This window comes from Syngnathoides biaculeatus, chromosome 21 (assembly GCF_019802595.1).
Source record: "Syngnathoides biaculeatus isolate LvHL_M chromosome 21, ASM1980259v1, whole genome shotgun sequence".
Lineage (NCBI taxonomy): Eukaryota > Metazoa > Chordata > Actinopteri > Syngnathiformes > Syngnathidae > Syngnathoides > Syngnathoides biaculeatus.
Window position 1 is genome coordinate 4,743,597 of NC_084660.1, and position 21,589 is coordinate 4,765,185.

Genomic DNA, 21,589 nt, shown 5'->3' on the forward strand with positions numbered 1-21,589 from the left:
AAACTATGTAAGTACGTGCAGGTTGTTTTTTTTTTTTTTTTTTTTTTCCTGAGATTGAAGTGCAGGGTTAGCATTCAAACCGTGCATGACGTCACGGTGGTGGGAAAAATTTCCATTTTCGGACTGAAACCTAAATGAACACTCGGAGCCATTTCCTTTGGGTCGGAACCACTTGATGTCTTCGGTCCGTCCGAGCCGCAGAGAGGAGCTTGGGAAAGAGCGACGCTACCTGGGCGGGTGCCTTGAATTAAGCCGTACGTGCGGCGTGGGTGGGCGAGTGTGCCGTGAGGGTCGTTTGTGGTTGGAAAAAAAAATAATAATAATAATTACCTCCCCCCCCCCCCCCCCTTTCTGTCCCCCAGCCACTAGTGAAATAAAATTCCCATTTTGGTGGGCTAATCCACTCTTCGCTGCTCGTTGCCTTCCATCCTGTGTATTGTATTGCGAAATTGTCCAGCCGTCATTTACTTATTGCGATTACCCCCGCACGGATCATAAGCGGATCACGTGGAAAGTGATGACCTCCTCCTCTCGCCTCCCGCCCGGTCATCTTTCTTTTGCGGGCTTCTGAAAGGCGAAAGGGTGCGCGCGAGGGACTTCCCGCGGCGGCTTTTGTATGCATGCACGCTGGGACGCCGCACGCAAACCGCAGAAGGGCTCTTTGTACACGGAGGAGTATTCAACCCTTCGGGCGCCGTTCTATCCACCTAACAGCATTTGTGGTTCTGTCCCTTCACGGATCAATACGTGAGGGCCTGCTGCTTTGAATACCCAACGAGGCTTTGCCGGCATTGTGAACACGGTGGGCCTTTTTTTTTTTTTTTTCCCCCACGACACGCATGAACGCAACGGAGGTTGGGGGCTGGAGGGGCTTTGCGTCTTGCCGAGGTTTTCAAATCCCACAACCCCGACGAGACGGCGCTCGGCGGTGTGACAGTGGAAAAGGTGTGTGAGTTTGGCAGGAGTGTATTTTCCGAGTTGTGGTTCAACATTGTTTTAAAAGGGGTTCTTATACACGGGCGCAAGGGGCCTCGGATGACTCACCAGTTCCTCGTCTGCAGTGTACACCGCGCACCTGACGGGGCTTCGGTGTGTTTCTAGAAAAGCACAAAGTCGACGTCTCCCTTAATTCCGGATTCAAATCTCCCTTTTCGGAGCGACGGCTAGCCTTTGCGGCGACAGGGCGAACAGCTCGTCAAGAGGGCCGCGACGTGGCAGCAAATCCTTATGGCGACCAATCGGCACAAAGAGGTCGCAATCAATCAGCCCGTCGGAGACCTTTGGCATTCGATAAACGTCGGCGGGTTTTTTACGCCGGAATAGCACACGGCAAAGACGCCGCCGCAATTAGGGAGGCCTCCGCCGCATCCGAGCGAGCCCTAAATAGACGAGGAGGCCAGCGCGAGAGGAATAATCGCAGCGGCGGCGGTCATTTTGCGGGAAACGTGGCGCGGCCCCGCGCCAGCCCAAATGCCACCGTTGAAATCCAGCCTTAATTAGGCCGAGGCGGCCGAGGACAGGAAGCTGAGAGGACTAACAATATTAGTTGTTTACAAAAACATCAGCTTCCTTGTTACGCTGAATGCGCGACGGGGTGATAAAAGGTCACGCGAGGGACTCCATTCTAGCCAAGGAGAGGAAAGTTTATCTTGAAAATGGATCCTCCGTCTTTCAGCTCATCCCCCGTTTGCTATTTTCCACCCGGGCTCCACTTAAATGGTCAGTGTCGCTAGTCGGGGAAATGTATGCACATATGAATTATTGATTTTTTTTTTTTTTTTTTTTTTCGACGTGACAGTGCACAGGCTATTAAAGCACGACTGTTGCATTGTGTTCCGTGGGTGGCGGTGATAACGAGCGCCGTGTGTCGCTTTCCGCCAGGTGAGGAAATAACAAACACGTGCCGTCCTTAATGGGGGCCCGCTCAGCACACCCCTGAACATCCTCCCGTACCTCAGACCACCCGCCGACCCCCCACCGCCGCCTCTTATGCTGCAATATGGCAAAAAGCAATTTTTTTGATGTATTTACATTTCATCATGCTTTATTATTTTTGCAAAGATTGATGCAAAATCAAGAAAAACAATCCAAATGTAATTCCCCCCCCCCCCCTTTGGGAAAGTAACACAATTATTTTCAACCGGGTAACTTTTAACTGAATTAAATGTTCACAGTCCAGGTTAGAAATCCGTCTCCCAAGTACATCACAGTTGCACTTTATCTTCTTTTTGAGACGAGAGACGTTTGAGACCCGCCGCTTTCAGGCCACAGAGCGCTTTGGTCCACGTGTTGCCGCATGATGAATGGCGTCCAAGCGCCCTTTGCTCCGTAACCGTCCGCTAATGTCCTCAGCACTCTCCACAATGCGGTGCTTTGTAAATGTCAGTGGCCCCGCGATAGAACCACCGGAACGGATGGTTCTCCATCCATCTCCTCCAGCGTTCTCGTTGTCGAGTCCTCCCCTTTTCCTCACCGTGGCGCGCAAACGTTGTTCTTGCAGCGCCGTGGCCATCTTTCCTTGTCACGTTGGGCAGCTCCTCGTTCCTCTTTCTTCTCTTTGTCCTTTTTTCACTCATTCCCTCGTTTTTAAGACCTTCCACCGACTCTGAACCAGTCGTTTCCTTTGGCTCAACTTTTGTCCATGGTGCGCTGCGTTCCAAATGATTATGCAGATGATACTTTCCCCTCGTTCTGATAGTCAACGAGTGGCCGTAATATTCCATAAATAACATTATCTTCCTTTTGCTTTGTGCGCTCCGATGCATCAGAAGTTCCTTTGTTTCTTTCTTCCGGCGTCGACCTCCCGCTTCCGAGGCAGAGGTGAGCGCATTAGGCGGAGACCCCGCGGCCCGGTTTTCATCTCGCCGCAGTGTCACCGAGACGTCTCGGGGAAGGGGAACGCGTGACTCCGTGAGTCCGAACCACATCAAGGGGAAGCCATGTTTTATTCATGGCCGCAAAGCTCGCCGAATTCTCAACTCTTCTACCTTTCGTTCCTGAGCTCAAGCTTAAGCTTTGACCTCAACGCATTTGGATTTAAGAGTCAAAGCTCCTGCTGGCGTTTTAGGCGCTTTTGTTTTCATAAATTTTCCTTACTAATCAAAGCAATTTACTCTGCCACCTCTCCCTTGCAGTCCTGTTGTTCAACTTCGACCCTCCGTGCTGTACATTTTGGAAAACTGTGCGACATAGTTGGGCAATGTTACGGGGCGGTAACTCCGTGTCCCCTCATGAGCCAAACAAGAAAACGCGAGGTACCATATGTGAGCGCAGTTGTGACCTCTAATAGAAGGAATGCTTGAGAGTTAGCAAGTCAAAATGGCCACAATCAGCTTTACACTTCTCTGGTCTTGCAGTGTACTGCAAAAAATGTAGCACAAAAAAGAAGCAAGTCCTTCAAAATGTGGTAACACTTTTTTTTTTTTAATTGTGCACCGGCTTGTACATTGTATGTTGTTAAAAGCGCATGTTGGAGCCAAAGCCGACTCTCAGGTGAATTCCCCGCTTTCGTAATCACAGCAGCACATTGGGCTGACTGAAATGCTTTCATTGTAACTGCTAAATCACTGCAGGTCTCACCGGCAGGGTGTTGGAGCACAAACACTTGTTTTATTTTTCCTTTTTATTTATTTATTTAATTTGGAGGGGGGGGGGGGGGAGACGGGGGTTACAGCGCACGACCGCTGCCAGTGCCGACTTTGTCCATCCCGGAGGGGGTTAAACGTGGCAGCTATCGACGCGAACAAGGTTGGGCTGTTCGGGAACGTCTCGTCTCAGCGCTCTTTATTACAGCGAGCTGGAAGTGTGTCAACACTTGTGATTTTTTTTTTTTTTATTTTTACTCCTGGCTCCACATCCTACTTTATTTTTGCACTTTTTCCATTTAATGTTGGCTTTTGTTTTATTAATGGAGGTAACATGGGATTTTGGCTGGCGTTTGATCCTAACTTGGTGCTCTTTTAATACAGCCAACTGGATTTTTTGTGTGTGTGTGTGTGTGGTGTGTGTGTGTGTGTGTGTGTGTGACGTTCCCAATTAAATTTGGTTAAATGGTGTGACAGGAAAGTTTCAGCATAGCCAAAATAGTTGTATCTCATTTGAATAAAAATGAACTTTTCCGTCACAGGATTAGAAGCGTTCATGTTCTCTGCCTGCAAGAGAATACGATCACAAATTGGAAGTTAACCTGATACTCTGCCGCCACCGTGTGGCTATGACATGCAAACGCAACGTGTGCCCCCCCCCCCCCCAATGATGCATTCATTCATCACCGGCAGATGTCGCCGCTGCGAATTGATGAGCCATCAACAGGGGGGGGGGCTTCCATCACCATCACTTTATTGATCAAGTGATGGTGCGGCTGCCCTGAGACAAAAAGTGCGTGTCGGGCTGTGGGTTGCCATGGTGATGTTTCCTCCGCGTGAGAGAGGTGATGCAGTGCTTTGCATTCGGATAGCTTGCGTGACGGGGCGACCCGAGTGCACGCGGTGTTCACCGCCAAATTCTGCACTTGGTTCTAGGGACAAATTATTTAAACAAAACAATGGAAAAAGACTTGTGACTTGATTTGTCTTCTATATTGCTGGAAATGTAATAAAACGGTAATAAATGCAATAAGATGTTTACTCTGGCATGAAGGGTCACGGGTGGGCCCCCCGTCTATCCCAGCTGTCTTTGGGGCGAGGGGCGACGTATGCGGCCGACCACTGAACACCACAGGAGAACGTCGTCGATTCGACGCTTTTCTCGTCGTTTCCGGAAGCTGACGCAAAAACAACTCGTGAGCATTGCCATTGCCACTTTGTTTTTTATTTATTATTATTAATTCTTCAACAGTATGCAAATATTCACGCACAAAAATGTTCTCAAAAACACAAGTGTGTCGTCAACATTTTTCCCAACCTTACAGTTCGGACTTTTTCCTTCCTTTGTGCGCTCTTTAGTCCATATCAAATAATCTTAATAATTGCATTGATTCGTCATCCGGTGCCCACACCTCGTAAACCGCATCGAGCACCGCGCCGCCGCTTGGCCCGTCAACGGCACGGAGGTAACGTGTGAGGCGGGAGCTATTTGACGTCATCACACGAGGAGGTCCATATTGCCTTTTTTTTTTCTGGGCTAGTTACGGGAAGCAAATTTAAAGGTGTCTGATACAGACGCACCATCATCACAGCACAGACACACTTCCTGGCAGCCGTGTGTCCTCGACATGAAGAATTATCCGACACCTTGATGGCAATCTGGAGGAAACGGAAAGCCGGGTCGCCTTCGGCGGCGCAGAGAAGGCTCGGTCAATCGAGTAGTACCAGACAACAACTTCAGGAACCTCACACACACACACACACGCTGAAATCGATCAAATCAAAACAGTAGAAAAGTGTGTATATCGGGTGTCAACGTTAAAGTGGCGTCATGCGACCTTTATGGATTTTTCACTTTTTAGATTCCCAAAATATCAGGAAGGAGTGCAACAAATCGTTTTGCCGGATCGGCGTTTATCTCTTCTTTTTTTTTTTTTTTTTTTCCACCACTGTGATGTAACAACGAGCCAGGAGCAGCCCGAATCATAAATCATGTGGCGCGGGGGGGGGGGGTTGAATATTCCCACCTTTTTTTTTTTCTTTTTTTTTTGTCAAGGAGTGTGCCGTTGTGTGCTTGCTTCAGTTGCGGCGTGACGTTTGGCCTTTGGGAAGGCATTTGTGAAAAAATATGGCCGCCAATCTGGGGCGAGCGGACTGAGCTACATTCTGCGGTTTATGGTGAAGAGCTGGTCGAGCTCACAGTGACGTCCTTGTTTGACTTCTTTCTCTGCGAGTTTTATTTTTTTTTCTTAAATAAGCTTTTGATTTTGGAGGTGGAGCGCTTGACTTTCTCTCCGTTGTCACTGGAGTCCTGGGAGGAGGTGCTCAGGAGCTTGTACTCCCGGCCCACGCTCCGACCCTCCGAGTCCAGGGAGGTGAGGGACGGGTAGCGGCCCACGGAGGGCAGAATGCCGGCGGGCAAGGCGCCAAAACTGTACGACTTCTCCAGGATGCCGTTATACGTGGCCCTCCCCGACGGAGATGCGACGGCCCGAGTCTGCGGCGTGGTCCGGGTTAGGTCCGGCGACGGCGAGGTGGACGGCGGGCCCGAGGGGGTGGTGGCCATTGCGGGGGGCAAAGGAGGCGGGGTGGAGTCCCCGCCGGTGCACGTGGGGAACTCCTGGCTCCGGTTGAACGGCAGCATTTCCTCGCAGGAAATCTTGCGGTACGAGCCGTCCAGGGTCACCAAGCAGGGGTTGTGCGGCGGCTTGCGACCCGCTGGGGAGTTCTGAGTGTCCGTGTCGGGGTTGCCCTCCTGGGCGGTGTCCCTAGGAGATGAGGAGCCGGGCAGAAAAAAAAAAAAAAAGTCACAAAGTACGCCCCTCTTTGCTGTCAGAGGTTCTCAAACCGGGGTACGCCGCAAGCCCTTGCCCTGGGTCCGCGATATAATTTCTAGTAAGTAATCAGCTAGGTCGTATTATTAGAAATTGGGGACTGGCAAGCAGACAAACCAAAGACTCCATCCTTACTCGACATGGGGGTCAATTCGAACACGGTATGACATTCAAGAACCGTAATTCGTATCCGTCATTCGCTCACTTTGTGCTTGGGCCTCGATGAATGATTTTTGTTGCCCTACGGTTAGTGACGATCATTAAGTATTGAATTTAATTCAATTGGAGCAGGTATCAATAATTTGCATCGCATTTATTGGAAACGTCTCCCCGCGAAAAGGTCCTCGGGGCCCAAAAAGTTTGCCCTCTGCTGTAAATGTGAGAAAATTCTTCTCCAAAGGTGTACGTACCCCTTCCGGTCCGAGCCGAACGTGACAAATTCGTCGTCCGCCTCGAGGTGAAAGGAGATGGGCGAGCCGGCCACGGACAACAGGTCGGGGTCCGGGGACATCGCGGAGGACGAGCACATGAGGCTCCGGCGGGAGCGGCACGCGCTGCTGTTGCGCGTCAGCGGGGGCCGCATCAAGTTTGCTTAAAAAAAAAAAAAAAAAAAAAGGATGGCGTATCGGACACATTAAAGTCGTATGTATGGGATGAAACTTAAAACTACCGGGATAGTGATGCTAGTAGCTTTGGCTTAGCCCATCTATGGCATTTTATTTTTAGCATTAAGCTACCACACTTTTGGAAAGCAAAGTATTGTAGTTTGGTTCATCAACAGCTTGGAGCAAGCACGCTTGACCTCTTTTTGAAGTAGTGTTCCCAACGGCGGAATTTACATCATCCACGTACGGCTATGGCTAACTCCTGTGGCCGCCACATCCCACAATGCGACTTTCCCCCCCAAAGCGTTGGCAATGTACTTATTCCCGATGCCCGCCCGCCCACCTGTGAATTGGGGAGCGATAGGAGGCGTGTCCTCGTCCAGGTCGTCCACGCCGCCGGCGATTGGGTACGGCGGGACGGAGACGCGCGGCATCACCACCCAGCTGTGGTCAGAGTAGAGGCTGGCCGTCAGACTCGGCAGCCCCGAGTTGTTGACCACGGGGAAGCCGCAGAGCCTTTCGATCTGCTGCCAGCGGTGCAAGCGCTCCCTCAGGCACGCCGTCACCTCTGACAAGGATTTCCTCAAGACAAAAAAAAAAAAAAAAACAACAGCTTGCCAAGGAACTATTGAAGTGAATTGAGGAGCTTCGTTTTGACAAGGGGAGACATTTGGTGCCATCTTGTGGCACACATAGGCCTATACTAACACTTTTAGTCTCAATTGCTTGCAGATTAGTTTGTGCCTCCAAGCTGCAAATATTCTGACTTCACTTTCCCCACAACTCGACACGGGAACATTTAAAACTAATTTTTGTGCGTTCTAAAACATTTACTCATATGTACTTTATTTTGACGTGGAAGGATGTTGGTGTACTGGAGTACGCGCAGTTGATTTTGGAAGATTTTTTTCTTTTTTTTTTTTTCGCAGACTTACTTTGCCTCGAGTATCTTGTGGTCCACCTCATCCAGCGAGGAACTGTGTGCGACGTGGAGAGTTCCAAACACAGAACTTCTCTTCTTTTTGATTTTCTCCGCCTGCAGTCCGAAATCGAAAGATTTGGAAACGGTAGTCAAGGAAGAAAAAGAAAACTCCGGTTACCTCGTCCTTGGCGACGCAGAGTTGTAGCTCAGCGCTCTGCTTCTTGATGTTGTAGTACTGAACTTCCACCTCGTGCGTGAGCTGGAGCCACTTCTGCAGAGCTTCGGGCAGCGAGCGCTCAGACTGAATCTCCTTCTCGGCTCGCTTGAGGGCCTTTCGGACCTACGCGGCACGTACGGATTTGGGTTAAGGAAGGTGCCCCAAGAGTCTGTCGGTGGCCTGGTGTCGGGCTTCACCTGCACAAGCTCCTCTTCTGCGTATTTGAGGCGACTGAGCTCGCATTCGGCGCCCTCTCGTAGGTCCCGAAGTCGATGGGCCTCCTTCTTGGCTCCGGTGATCTCGTCCCTCATCTTCTGCTCCAGATTCTGCTTCTCCACAATGACTGTCCGGTTTTCTTCCTGAGCCTTTTCCAAACTGAGCAGAAGGATCCCCGTTAGAATATCTGCAACGCTTTCAAGCCACCGTGATGTTTGGGGCTGTCTTTGTCTTTTCTCTCGCTTACCGACTTTGCAGGTCGAGGAGGCTTTGCTCGGCGTTCTGCAGGCTCTCCAGATCCTTCATCATCTGGGAGACGTGCACCTTGCTGGACTTGTTCTGCGCGTAGGCAAACCAGCAGCCGCCCACGCCGATCACGATGGAGATCGTGAGGACGAAGTCTTTCGTCCAGTTGTGTTGCGGACCTGAGGGAAAGAGTGCTGCACGTCGGAAGCATTTGCCAGGCCACGTCCGGCAAAGTCCACGCAAGGCGCGTACTTACGCAGCGGGGGGCCGAAAAGGACCGCGTCGAGAGCCTTCAGGTTGAGTTTTTGTTTGTGTCGCTGGTCTGACACTTTGAGCTGCACGGACAGGAACGACGGCTCGTTTGCGGCGATGCTGCGACGGTCACCGGCAGAAAAAGTTCCGTCAGTCGGCCGATGTGACACCAAAGCTTTCAACATCCCCGCTCAGGACGACAAGACAGACGTGTTCATATTTCATATTTCTCGGTTCAAGACTGGCCTATTTCAGGCCGCAGCGAAATCTGCAAGGCCCGCGTCCATCCCTCTGTGCTGCCTTTTCGCAAACACGGTCTTAGTAAGACAAAGTCGCGTTCTTGCACAGCAAACGCAAGAGATTTGGCGGCAAAAGCGAAAGGGACTACCAACCGTGGGAGCGTGTTGCCGGTGACGTGGAAATCCCGGAAGTTTTTTTCATACTGGGGCAGCTCCACCGACTCCTTCAACCACTGTACCGTGTCTTCCACCGTCCAGTTGTGGACTGACGGGACGGACACACACAAAAAGTCACACGACTACGATCGTGTGTATGATCGCGGTTGTGAAAACTACAAAGAGTTTCCATGTTTACAGCCTTCTCCGATTGCGTGTGTGTGTGTGCATTGTGAGAGGAAAATTTGATATTTGCCTTCTGAGGTCTTCCAGCCCTTCCAAAGCTCCTCCACGGTGATGTGTTGGTCCTCGCGGTGCAGGTTGCTGTGCTTGTTGGTCTGATGCTGCTTCATGTCTTCTATTATAAACTGAGGAAAAAAGACATGTCACATTCAGCGCGGGGGGGGGGGGGGTGTCGTTTCACGTTTATCCTCCGTTATTGTATGTGTACGTGTGTGACAATACTACAGACGTGTGTGGCCGATTGTTCTCTCTCGCAGGCACTCACACACACACACACTTTTATTCCTCGTCTTTTTTTTTTTTTCTTCCCTTTTAGGGACTCTGAAAAGCGAGCGAGAGCTCCACTTCCACCCGCGTTTGTGTTCACTCTCCGACTTGACGGCTGAGCACTTCACGGTCGTCAAGAGAAGTCTCAGCCACAAAAAGGGGGAAAAAAAAAAAAAAAAAAAGAAATGCCGGGATATATCTTTTGCCCTTAATTGTAGCATTGCAGGAAGGAAAGTGTTTAACTAAATGTTAATGTCTCTGCGCAAGACCAGCAGCTCTGTATCTGGCTATCCTTGAATGCCATCCTTGGGTTTGCCAATCGTGGGACGACCTAACCCTCAGGTGTGGCACGAACGCGTATTTAACTAGCTGGTGCAAATAATTCCCTCGTGGCTTCGGGCGACCTCGCCAAGATGACAAAATGCCAGCAAACGTGAACAGCACACAAAAGTCTCATCGCAAAGAAAACCGGCTGGATGGGACGAGTAGCCACATTACACTAAATACGTGTCACAATTCCGAGACTATAAATAATCATCAAGAGGTTGCGGTTGGTGTTGCTTCAGGCTGATGAGACAGGCGCTAACAGTTTGATCAAAGCTTCGGGGTGGCCAAATGGGCCTTTGGGGAGTTTGCTTTGCGAGTCTGCAAATAAACTCAAATTGAAATGCGTGCAGCGCGGCGGTGAAATGTTGCGAAATGAGCTAAAACGTTGAATTCCTGAGTACCTGGACCAGTCAACATCGACTTCGCAAAGATGCGATGGGGCCGGGCTCCTTAAAAGCACGTCCGATACTTATACGCCGGAGGCCAACGTGGGGACTGCGACCTCTCGGATGTCAGCCATACCGCTAGCCCAAAAAAAACCGCAAATGAAAAGCAAAGCATTTGCATTGCGAACGCAACCTTTCGGTTGATGGTTCTGCGTGCCGCACCGCACAAGCCTATAATATCGTTTAACAAAAGAGCTTTGCCTGATAAACACTTGGGCCTAGTACGCAACTGTATTACTGTCGTAGCCCGTGCAGTCGCGGAGAAAGATCGGATTCAGCTTGGCGTCCTCGCCAGCGCCGGCACCGACGCACTCTCCTGATTCCGCGAGGGTCCTTGCGAGCCTCACCTCCACGCTCTCGTTGACCTCGATGCCGCCGTCGTTGTCGTCGTCCAGCTCTTTGTGGATGTGGCGCAAGGCCACCAGGCTGAAGCGGTCGGCGTCGCCCGCGCACGGGGGGACGACCAGGAGGCACGGATCTAGACGGGGAGAAACCGGTAGCTCAGGTCGGTCCTTCCCGAGTTAGGAAGCCAACAATTATTTACAGTGCTATCCGTTCTTATCAGTTTGCCAGCTGAGAAGAAAAAACTTTTGGAATACCTGTTGCAGGAGAACGTATTTGAAGAGTTTTTGTTTCCCAGAACAATCCGCATAACACCTCGATTGAATCGGCGATATTACGGCGTCATAATTGAACCGCAAATTTTACATGTACCGTACAGTGCGCAACATGGAGCTGCTTTTGAGCGTGAAGACGGCGTACCTTGCAGAGGAGCGTTCAACTGTAACAGGGTCAAACAGAACCGCAAAACCTCGGTTGTCCGAAGAGGAGCCCGCCTTAAAGTCAGTCCGTCATAGGAAGCACATTTTTCAAACATGTCAAAAAGCGGCACCGCGCCGACGGACTTCATCCTCGGAATCCTTTACTCGGGGAGTGCGCGCACCTCGTTCAGCCGTCACGTTTGTCCTAAGACCTTGCGTAACGTAGGGATTCACGCGCTTCCATTTGCGTAAGGGGACATTCATTTGCCTTCAGGCCTCTCCTTCGTCACCGTTTTGTGTCAATATTATATTGTCGGGCATCTCCCCCCCCCCCCCCCAGTCAACCGTTTGGTGAGACATGCCAGGTTCACTTTGCGCACACAAGGAGACACATGGATTGTTTTCAGTTTCAAAAGTCAAGATAGAGACCACACATTTTTTGAGGGGGTTTGTACAATGAGCCCAGGGCACCCGAGCGCCATATACGTTTATCCCATCAACACCGCAATAGATGAAATCCATGAAATAGCGAGCACATTTGTATTCGTGCGTGTTTGAAAGCGCGACGAACCTCCCCAGATCCTTCATCTTCCCCACAGTCCTATGAACCTCAGGCCAATATCGGCCTCTGGTGTTGACCAAAATTAAGGGCACAAGTGGCCAAGTTTGCACGAGGCTGGCATCAATGGAGCTAAAACGGATGATACCGAAACCGACAAAATAGTTTGCCCGACAGTAGCAGGGGCTGTTACACAATGAGGCTCCTTCACATGATATCGGGCCGCCTGCACTAAATGTTAGCGTTACATAATGTTTAATGCTGGATTTGCTTTGCTAGCCAGACAGGGACACAAGCTTTGGGGGTCGGTTACACACACTGGGACGAAGCCACATCCCAGTTACTGTTTGTCAGGACATGAAGTTAGTCCAGGTTTAATGATACCCAAATAGTTGGGTCGAATGTCAGAAAAGTGCCGCATCCATGACTGACTCCGACTCTCCTCGCCAGACTCTGGACAATTTTGTCGTTTCCACGCCGCGATGACCAACGAAGGCTCGTTGGCCCTGTAACGGTAGGGAGTGGTTCGCTCGGGTGCCCCAGATCTGCCGTAATTCTTGAATCCTTTCTGTCCAAAGAATGGTGGACCTTTTCATAGAGACACCTGCAAAATCTTTTCAAATGTAGAATGGGGAACAAAAAAAAAAAATTTTACTTATTTTACAATCTTCACAACTGTTATTTTGTATCGCTGCCCTAGTTCTGTTCTGCCCGCACGCCAAACTCTTCCTTAAGTAGCTTCTGAATCTTAAGAATAAAGATAATCCCGAGATATTAAAAAAAAAAAAAAAAAAGTGACAGTGTTCAGTCACGACGGCGACAGCACGAGCCTTCCCAGGTGTCCTCTCTCTTTTGTGTGCTGTGGGACGGTTTGTGAGGAACTATTTGACAGGAAGCCACTGCGAGTGAGTCCTTAACATTCCGGGAGGGGGAGGCCGGCCGCTTGTGCAAAAATCAAAACAAAATTGGAAAGCACTGGGTTATTTTTAACATGCCAGCCTCCTTTTTGTCAGGATGTAAGAGCTCAACAATGGCAGAGGTCTCCCTCGCTTACACACAAGCAGATGTTCAGCCCGCAACAGCAGTCGGCAGTAATTCACTTGGCGAGCCGTCACAAAAGTGATTCAAAAGAATCCGGGAACAAAAGTGCTGTCAGCCTCCTTGTAAGACATTTCAATTTGAAGGTTGCTTCTGTTGGTTTTTCCTTTATTTTAATTTTTTTTTTTTTTCTCCACAAAATACAGCGTCTCGCTGAGGTTTTAGCTATCAAACGCTCAAGGTGATCAGTCCCGAGCCAAAAACTTTGGGTCCAGCAAATGCACAGAGGTTCATAAAATTAGTTTTGAGCGTTCCTTCTTCCCGTCGCACTACTGACAGTGTTTTTCTTTGAAGGTGAAGTATTCCAGGACGAGCGAGGGAGTATGTCAGATACTCGACGAAAAGAAGCTGACCGGAAGAAGGCGTTTGCGTGTTTACCTTTGTTGCGTTGACTGGTTGCGAAAAAACCCAACTCCACTCGAGATCAAGTGGAAACCGAAGCTTGTCTCAACGCAAAGCTGACGCGACGTGTCATTTCCACGTGGATTCGACCAGGAAAGCATTGGGTGGCGCTTTCCCTCTGGGACCTATGAGTGCCGAGAACCTCCGTTATATCATCACTTAATCCTTTCTTGGCCCTTTTCGAAGGGGAAAAATGAAAAGGGAGAGGGGGGTTTAACTTGAGGGTTAGGTCTTAGCCAAAAACTTCCAGAAAAGGAGACACAGGGTTCTGCGGAACATTTGAATAAGCCCCCCACAATTTGGCTTTGAGTTACAGGACGGACGGCGTGGCAAGACTGCATGTAGGTGGCTAGGGTTAGGGTTAGGGTTGAGAGTAAATGAATAAAGAAAGAACTGAAATTGTGCCAAGTAAAGGGAGACTTCATTAGATTGGACTTGTTCATATACAAATCCAGTTGGATCACATTGTCGGAATAGCGCAGTGAGCCGAGGCGTGAAGTCGCCGGGAACACCAAGAACAGTCGGCTTCTTTGTTCGGATGCTTTTTTTGCAATTTGACCACCAGTGAATGAATGCGTGTGAGCACAACTGACGACAACTTGGGACGGGGATCTCCGCCAACCAGTAGTCGAGTTTATCGAGCGCACGTGGGATCGGTCGAGTCCAGTCTTTCTGGGGAAACTTTAGAAACCCTTTTCCCGTTCATTCTATTGGCCCAGTTGCTGTAAAAGAGTGCATTCATGTCCGTACAGTGGTCCATTTTGGAAAAGTTCAAAGGGAGAGCCCGCAATGAAAATGGAGAGGCAAAGATGGAACCATCAGGACTCTTCTCACCATAGCAACTTAGATCCAGAACACAGATGGGAGTTGAGCTGTAGCAGAGTCCCCTTACAAATACTGAGATGGTCACCGTCAAACATAGACTGCCAGGGCCGGCTTTCAGCTCTGCGCTTGTTGACCTGCTTTGCTCGGAGCACGGGTCAGATCATTAACAGTGACTCACGGCATGCAGAAGAAATCCAACACCTTCCACCCCCCGTCGCGAGGCCGGCACAACCGGAAAGTCCCTGACGCACTGGAGCCGACTGAACCTTCGCACAAAGTATCTGAGGCTAGGTTGGAAGTGACATTACGCACGAGACCGGAAGTTCCACGCAAGAAGAGAGCAGCCACGAGGACAGCCTCAGGTGTCCGTGAAGGGCGCAGCTTGGGATTCTTCCCGTCTTAGGGTGACGGGTCTCGACAATCCCACACACCACAGGGCAAGAGCTGATTGAGGGAGCCGACGAACAGGTGGCATTACAAAGTCGTATTTCATAAATGACAACGACAAATGCGGAATTGGTATTGTGAGATATCGCCGTCCATGCGTTTTCTCTCCATCTTACTACGCAGTTCGGCTTTCCATACTGCCCACGAAGATTGTCTCCTTTTCAGAGAGCGCATCCCACGTATAATTTACCCGAAGAATAAACTTTCTTTTCTTGGAATGTACTTGACGGTTTTGGACTGACGGTGTAGGTCACTTCCACCGCCAAGGGCTCAGGCAGCCAAGTGCCCGAGCCCTTGGCCAACTGGAGATAAACACCTTTCACGTGTGGGCGACAACAGGGTGCTGCGCTACTGCGTCGAGGCGCTGCCGCGTTGAGACGCCGAGCAGCCCGATAGCGCCACACTGATGTTGGCCGTTGTCGTCCACTCTCTGTGACTTACTATCATCTCCCCGAAACCTGAGAACAACAGAATTACCGCGTGGGAAGTCGGCATTAGTCAGCAGCCCGGTGGAAAAGAAGTAGGGAAAACTTCAGCAGTAACTTTTATAAATACTCTCCAAGGGGTGCGCTTTGGGGCCTCGTTAGCTCGAATTAAATCTGGAGCCCGAGGACTGGAGTGGCAGCTGTCCACCTTCGGCGGGGACGCAGAACAGACGAGTCGGCAACCTCAGTTGTACCGAGCACGACGTTGACCGTCGCAGCAACCAATTAGAAAACATTTGCGCACTTTATGACGGCGTGACATCTCAATATGACGAGTAATTAAGACTACGCTCGTGCCGAGACGAGGGCAATGTCGACCTCACGGAAACACCTGACTGGCTTATCGCTGCTGGGTCCCGAAATCGCAGTGCAGAAACCAGAAGTAGCTGAAGTACTCACACGCTGTGTTTAAGTGGAAGTACAGAATACTCGTGTAATAACCGACTCCGGTAAAAGTAGAAGTACCGCAATATTTCAGTCGAGGTCAAAACAAAGTGCAGACAGTACGGAAATAATTAACAGCGTAAATTGTACAGCTATGCTTTCCCCCCCAAAAATGTAGCGCTTAAAAGGTTGTCAGAAAAATCTGCCTGAGGAAAATATTTGTACTTGACTTCCCACCTCGAACAGGAACCGTAGGTTAAACAGCATGCGACGACATTCAGCATGTAGGAAGTACTCCTTTATAAGTTAGCAATCTTATCACAGGCAAACAACATCCTGCAGGCTGATGACAGTTTTTCAGAAGTGCATTCGGCCCAAAGCCGCCGGGATGGGCTTTGTTTCGGTCAAATCGGCTAAACACACAAGACCATTAAAACTGGAGGAGACCACGTTCGTGTTGCCACTAAACAGGGGGCACAGGGAAGATTGTTGCTTCTTTACCGAAGACCAATCAATCCCACGGCCAAAAACGCATCATTCTTGAGTGCCACCGCAAGACAACATTTTAATGTTGGGGAACCAAAACGACGTCCGCCGGGGGCGCACGAGGACTCGCTTTCTCCTCTCCAGCTGCGCAAGGCGAGCTGACGCAATGAGAGGCCTGGCGGGGAGGCCGGGCACCGATCAGCACTTTGCCCGTCTCACACCGGGAGAAGAACCAATCCTTGCCGGTCTCTCCAGGAATTTGCATTAGCAACAATTCACGTCAATTCAACCAGCGCGAGATCAGGCGCATGGCCATTGTGCGGCTCCGTGCGCCGTCCACCGGAACTCGTCTTGAGTTGTTGAACCCCAGAAAACTGTTGAGAACCGAGCCGCAATGACGTGACTCGTTTTTGGGAGAGGATCAAGAATATACATATGTGAGCAGTGTTGTTTGAAATGCGTCTAAAGGTTTAGCATAAATGCAACCAAAATGCTGCGTTCGTGATCCCCCGTCTATGGTGTTTTGCATTGTGAGGAAACGGACTTCAGTGGTGCCGCAGCATATTCAAACGCGCCCATCGTTCTGTTGAGGAAAAAATGATTTACTAAAGCATTTTTTTGGGCGTCTGAGATCCAGGAGGGACTGCTCGACACCGTCAAAGGGTTGGGCGTCCGGTTTCTCCGGTTTTCACGTCTTCAGTCTCTTGTCAATGTTAGATGTTCAACACTTCAACATTAGCATTTTAAATGTCAGCTACAGTTCGCGGGACGCTGTACTTCCAATATTTGCGTCACACCCATTTTGACGTGACTTGACGAAGCCCGCGGGGTGTCCTTCCCCCTCGGGTGGACCCTTTCCAGGAGGTGTCGTAAATGATTGTCAGTTTGCCGTGTGGTCCAGCAGACTTGGGCTCAGTGAATACTGTCCGCCGCCATGTCCTCGGATTCCTTCACGTGTGTCAAAGTGTCAGTCCCCTGGCAGCGATCTCGTGTGGCCGTTTTCCAGCTGACACAGATAATAAACGCTTGAAGGCGAGCCAACACGTCTCTTCTTACCCATTTGTGTCATAATTAATCCGAACTACCGAGTCAGAAAGTTCCATTCCGAATGCTTACGTGAGGAGTCTAGCTCGAGTTACCTTCTGGTTACAAAAACATCCAAATTCTTTTGCCCTCGTCTTTTTTATCAAGGGATTTGTTTGGAAACATTTGTACACGTGTAATTTGAGGTGATTTGTATTGTTCTTTGATTGTATCTAAGTGACAACCCGGTTTTTGTATCTACAATGATCTGCAGGTGTCGAGGCTAGTTTTGGGGTACATAGCGATTGTGGCGGGGGGAATCCTGAACCCTTGAAAGCCAGGAGGGTATTCACTGGCATTCCCTATGACGACCATTTTGGTTAGCAGGGACAAAGCCGGTATGGGGGGGGGGGGGGGGGCGTCTTAGTCCACATGCTTACCTGGGGTGGCCCCATCTTTAGTATCCGCCGAGTTGGAGCCCAGCAGCGCGGAGATTAGCAGTCCACGCAGCAGCACGATCAGCACCGCGGGGATGGCACACATCGTGGATGCGTAGGTGGGAGAAGATCAGACGGCGGGTTCGGGTGTCCGGATCATGGGCCGACCCAGTCTATTCTGAAGCTATTTACTTGCACACGGTGGTTCTGGAGCACACATTTGGAGGTTCCAAAACGTCCCGCGCTTGAAACTAAGACCCTTCACGTGTACTTTGAGAGGGGGTGCGCGCTACAGGCTCCCCCATGATATTAACTGTCAACAATATCACGCATCTCATCGTGTATGGAAAGAGGAAGGGGGGGGGTGCAGCCTGGATGCAGGAATAACCAAACCCTGTTCAAAAAAAAAAAAATGTCCGATCCGTGGAATCAAGTGTCAAATTCCCACGGCAGGCTGCGCGAGTTGTTGCCAAGTAGTGTCTCACTTCCACGTACAGTAAGATGAAGTGTAAACACGGAGATGGTCGGCGCCCTCGTCCCCAGAAAAGCCGCCCGTTTAAAAAAAAAATCCAATAATAATAATGATGAGATTTTTTTTAAAAATGGCAATGACAAAAACTACTTCCTCCTCCAGGTCTGAAGGAACCACGTAGGAGCTGCAGCTTCCTATTTGCGTCGTGGGTCCGCTTCGAGAGGTCCGGTGCGACGAGTGGATCCGCATGCCATCATCGCCGCCAGTTCGCCGGCGGACGCGCGCACGCTCGTGGGAGGGCGCGCGCGTCGACCAGGGGCGGAAGTCCCAGCAAGTGAGTGAGGAAAAGGGAGAGGGGGCGTGGGGAGGGAGAGGGAGGGGTGTGGAACAATTGTGCGTGGATCCGTCCGAAGCTGCGTCACTGGCCCACTCGCGCGCGGCTCGGATGCTTCGGAGGTCAGGCAGTCGCCGTCGTTTCCTCTTCCGATTGGCTGCGGCGTCCCAACATGGCACGACGCCATTGGCTGACGGCGGGGTAGCGGGGCGGAGCTTGCGCCGACGCGATCACGGTGCGCAAAAACGCAATCAAATCCGAACGGGGTGAAAACAACTGCGGTGAATAAATATGTCGCAAATGTGGGGAAAGAGTGAATAAATCAAACGGTACATGCAATTAGGAAAAAATGTGGACGTGCAAATACTTTGTTGTGTCATGAGATGCACTTTAATGAACATCCAGCAGAGGGTGCCTTTCTTTCTTTTTGCAACTCCTTCAACCAGCAAATTACCACCACTTGAAAATATACCAAGACAGTGGAAGTGAAAAAAAAATATTCATATTCTTTATCATTTTTGTCGAAGATCTTCCTGCGTGTTCGTTTTGACATCCTCAGATATGATAAGATTCTAGCCCGTCAATAAAAATCTACGTTGATGGATGAAATTCTTTCTTTCACGGATCTAAATATTGAGTTCCAATTTTGACAAGTCAAAAATAATCCATAAAGAAATGATCAACATGTCTTTAAAAAAAAAAGGACATGTTGTTAAGAATTCAAAATACACTGATGTTCAGTGATAGAGAGAATTTTTAAAATACAAAATAAAAATCCAAGGCAGCACGGTGGATCATCGTTGGCCTCACAGTTCTGAGAACTGGCGTGCAAATCCAGGCACCACCTGTGTGGCTTTTCTCCGGGTGAGAATTCCCGTTTCCTCCCGCGTCCCAAAATATGTAACTTTAATCGGACACTCTAAATTACCCGTAGGTGCGATTGTGAGTGGCGACCAGTTCAGGGTGTACCCCGCCTCCTGCACGATGACAGCTGCGATAGGCTCTGGCACTCCCCTGCGACCCTTGTGAGGATAAGTGGCAAAGAAAATGGGTGGATGGATGAAAATTCATGAACCAAAAAGTTTTTGGTAATTTATTTTATTTTTTTTTAAGGGACTCGCGTCCAATTTTACGGATCTATGTCCATAACGGGGGCGCTCGCAGGAGGACGTGCGTCATTTCAATAACTTCCGGTTGACAATGCAGCGCGGTTGTTTCTTCCAATTGGCTTTTATGGCGTCCTGGTTGTAATGAATACTCATGACAAAGGAGGCCTAAATTTGTTAGACTTTCAAACATTATATAATACTTTTAAAATTAATTGGCTGAAGCACTTCATTAAAGACCCCTCCTCAATTTGGAATTTCATACCAAATTTTGTCTTCTCTAAAGTCGGTGGCCTACATTTTCTTTTACTGTGCAATTACAAGATTGAAAAAATCCCATTGAAATGATCAAACTTTCACAAACAGATGCTTCTCTCATGGTCTTTAATATATAAACATAACTTCTCTCCGCACAGATATTACATATGGAATAACAAAGACATAACATACGGAAACAAATCCTTATTTTACCCTGCCTGGTTTTCTCATAATATACGACTGGTTCACCAGCTGTTTGATTCCGATGGCTTGCTGTTTACTTATGAAGAATTTATTTCAAAACACAATGTGTTAATCCCTACGGACGAATTTAAGATAATCATTAATGCAATTCCTGCTGGTGTCTCTTTGCTATTTAGAAGCCCAGCGGACCAAATACCAGCTCCTTTGCATCTTGATCCATCTAAAAGCGAAGTAGGCAGGATTTGTTTCTCGAGAACACGTAAAAACAATCGTTCCATACGTGCTTTATTTCAACGGGACATAGTGTCTCTTCCTCACATAACATCTTATTGGAATCAATTATTACATAATCTTGACTGGAAAAGAATCTGGATCTTACCAACTAGATATATGATTAACAACAAAATAAAAGAAGTATCTTTTAAGTTAATTCATCAAATTTATCCTTCCAAAATATTTATTTTACAGCGTTTTAAAAAACAAATTGATAGTGATTGCTCTTTCTCTTCAAACTGCCCTGAAGAAAATGTTTCACTCATTTTGGTCTTGCCCTGTCTCCAATAATTTCTGGAAAGATGTTTGTATTTTTATTTCTACTTTTATTGACAACAGTTTTACTCTTTGTTTTGAAAATATACTGTTTGGTTTCACGTCTTTTACCTCGTCTAAAAACAGACACTATTATATGATTAATCTTATAATTTTACTAGCTAAATTTCATATTCATAAACGTAGGTGTATAAATAAAAATCCTTGTTTTATTTTCTTCCAAAATGAAACTAGACAGTATATTCATACCATTAAGAATTCTTTGAACGCTAAAAAGCCATTAAAACGGTAAATTTGTGTAGTTTATTTCATGTTTTTCTGTAGAATGTAATCTTGTCTTTGACCCCCCCTGGCAAATTGTCTTCTGCGTTGAATTGTTTTGTTCTGTTTAATGTTCAATAAAGAAAAAAAAAAAACCACGTAATCGGAAAGTTGTCGGCGCCGCCTTGTGGACACAGTCTTGAAGTCTTTTTTTTTTTTTTTTAAAGACTTGTCTAAAAACATAAACATGATACTGTACATGGTCTAAAAAAAAAAAAAAATCTATTGAATTACAGTGTGTGTGTATTTGTCCGTTGTCAGACTAAAGTGCAGCTTTCAGAAGGGCCAAATGAATATTCAAAAATCAACCGAAAGGAACAAGGAGAGTTTAACTCACAAGTGGGCGTTGAACACAAGGGCGAAGGGACTGCACGCGGATGAACCTGTGCAAATTTTGGCCCATGGTGCCCACCGTACTTCCTTGCCCGAGCGAATCTGTGGACGAGGTAAAGTTGTATAAAACGGTCAAAGTAGAAACTTTTATTTCTCTGCAATAGCGCTACGCTCATCTCTTTATTTGCTATCTCGCGTGTCGCATGCACATGACGAACATGTTGCGCGACTTAAGGGGCCGATTGGAATCCCGTCGATAGTCATGTGTAGCTGTTAGCAGATTAGCCTTCCGTGGCTCCAGTTTTCGGCGGAGCTGTCATCTTGCAGAAAAATATAAAAACACATTCAAATAAACGATGCAAATGTTCGTGTAGACCCAATTCAGCATTGTGCACCGGTGCCGCGGTAGATTTAATAGATTCATGGACAGACCCCATTTAGAAATGAAATTGAAACTATTATTATTCTATTTTTTATTTAGTATTATTTTATTCCATTCATATTCGTTAGAGCATACAATACGCTTGACTTCGTCGTTGGTTTAAGCGCCC

General features: G+C 48.5%; 2 protein-coding genes across 12 annotated transcripts in view; one reads left to right on the top strand and one right to left on the bottom strand.

Moving 5' to 3' along the window:
- The window catches only part of focad (focadhesin), a 369,017-nt gene that overhangs the window by 323,721 nt on the left and 23,707 nt on the right, over positions 1–21,589 (top strand). For 6 of the 11 annotated variants that reach the window (XM_061808831.1, XM_061808830.1, XM_061808832.1 and 3 more), the window contains one exon: positions 18,096–18,267. Coding sequence is in view for 4 of the 11 variants with exons in the window: in XM_061808827.1 (XP_061664811.1) it covers positions 20,995–21,151 (157 nt within the window). In the remaining 7 variants the exon portion in view is untranslated. Of the gene's footprint in view, positions 1–18,095; positions 18,268–19,652; positions 21,152–21,589 lie in introns of those variants that run through there. The other 5 variants (XR_009793386.1, XM_061808827.1, XM_061808825.1 and 2 more) reach the window with 2 other exon arrangements.
- Positions 4,796–18,099, bottom strand: stim2b (stromal interaction molecule 2b). The gene is made up of 12 exons (XM_061808848.1): positions 17,465–18,099; positions 10,902–11,032; positions 9,528–9,639; positions 9,269–9,380; positions 8,881–8,996; positions 8,626–8,803; positions 8,360–8,537; positions 8,124–8,285; positions 7,959–8,059; positions 7,367–7,605; positions 6,829–7,009; positions 4,796–6,352 (listed from the first exon to the last, which is right to left on the bottom strand). The coding sequence occupies exons 1-12, from the start codon at positions 17,565–17,567 to the stop codon at positions 5,821–5,823; spliced, it is 2,145 nt and encodes a 714-aa protein (XP_061664832.1). The 5' UTR covers positions 17,568–18,099; the 3' UTR covers positions 4,796–5,820.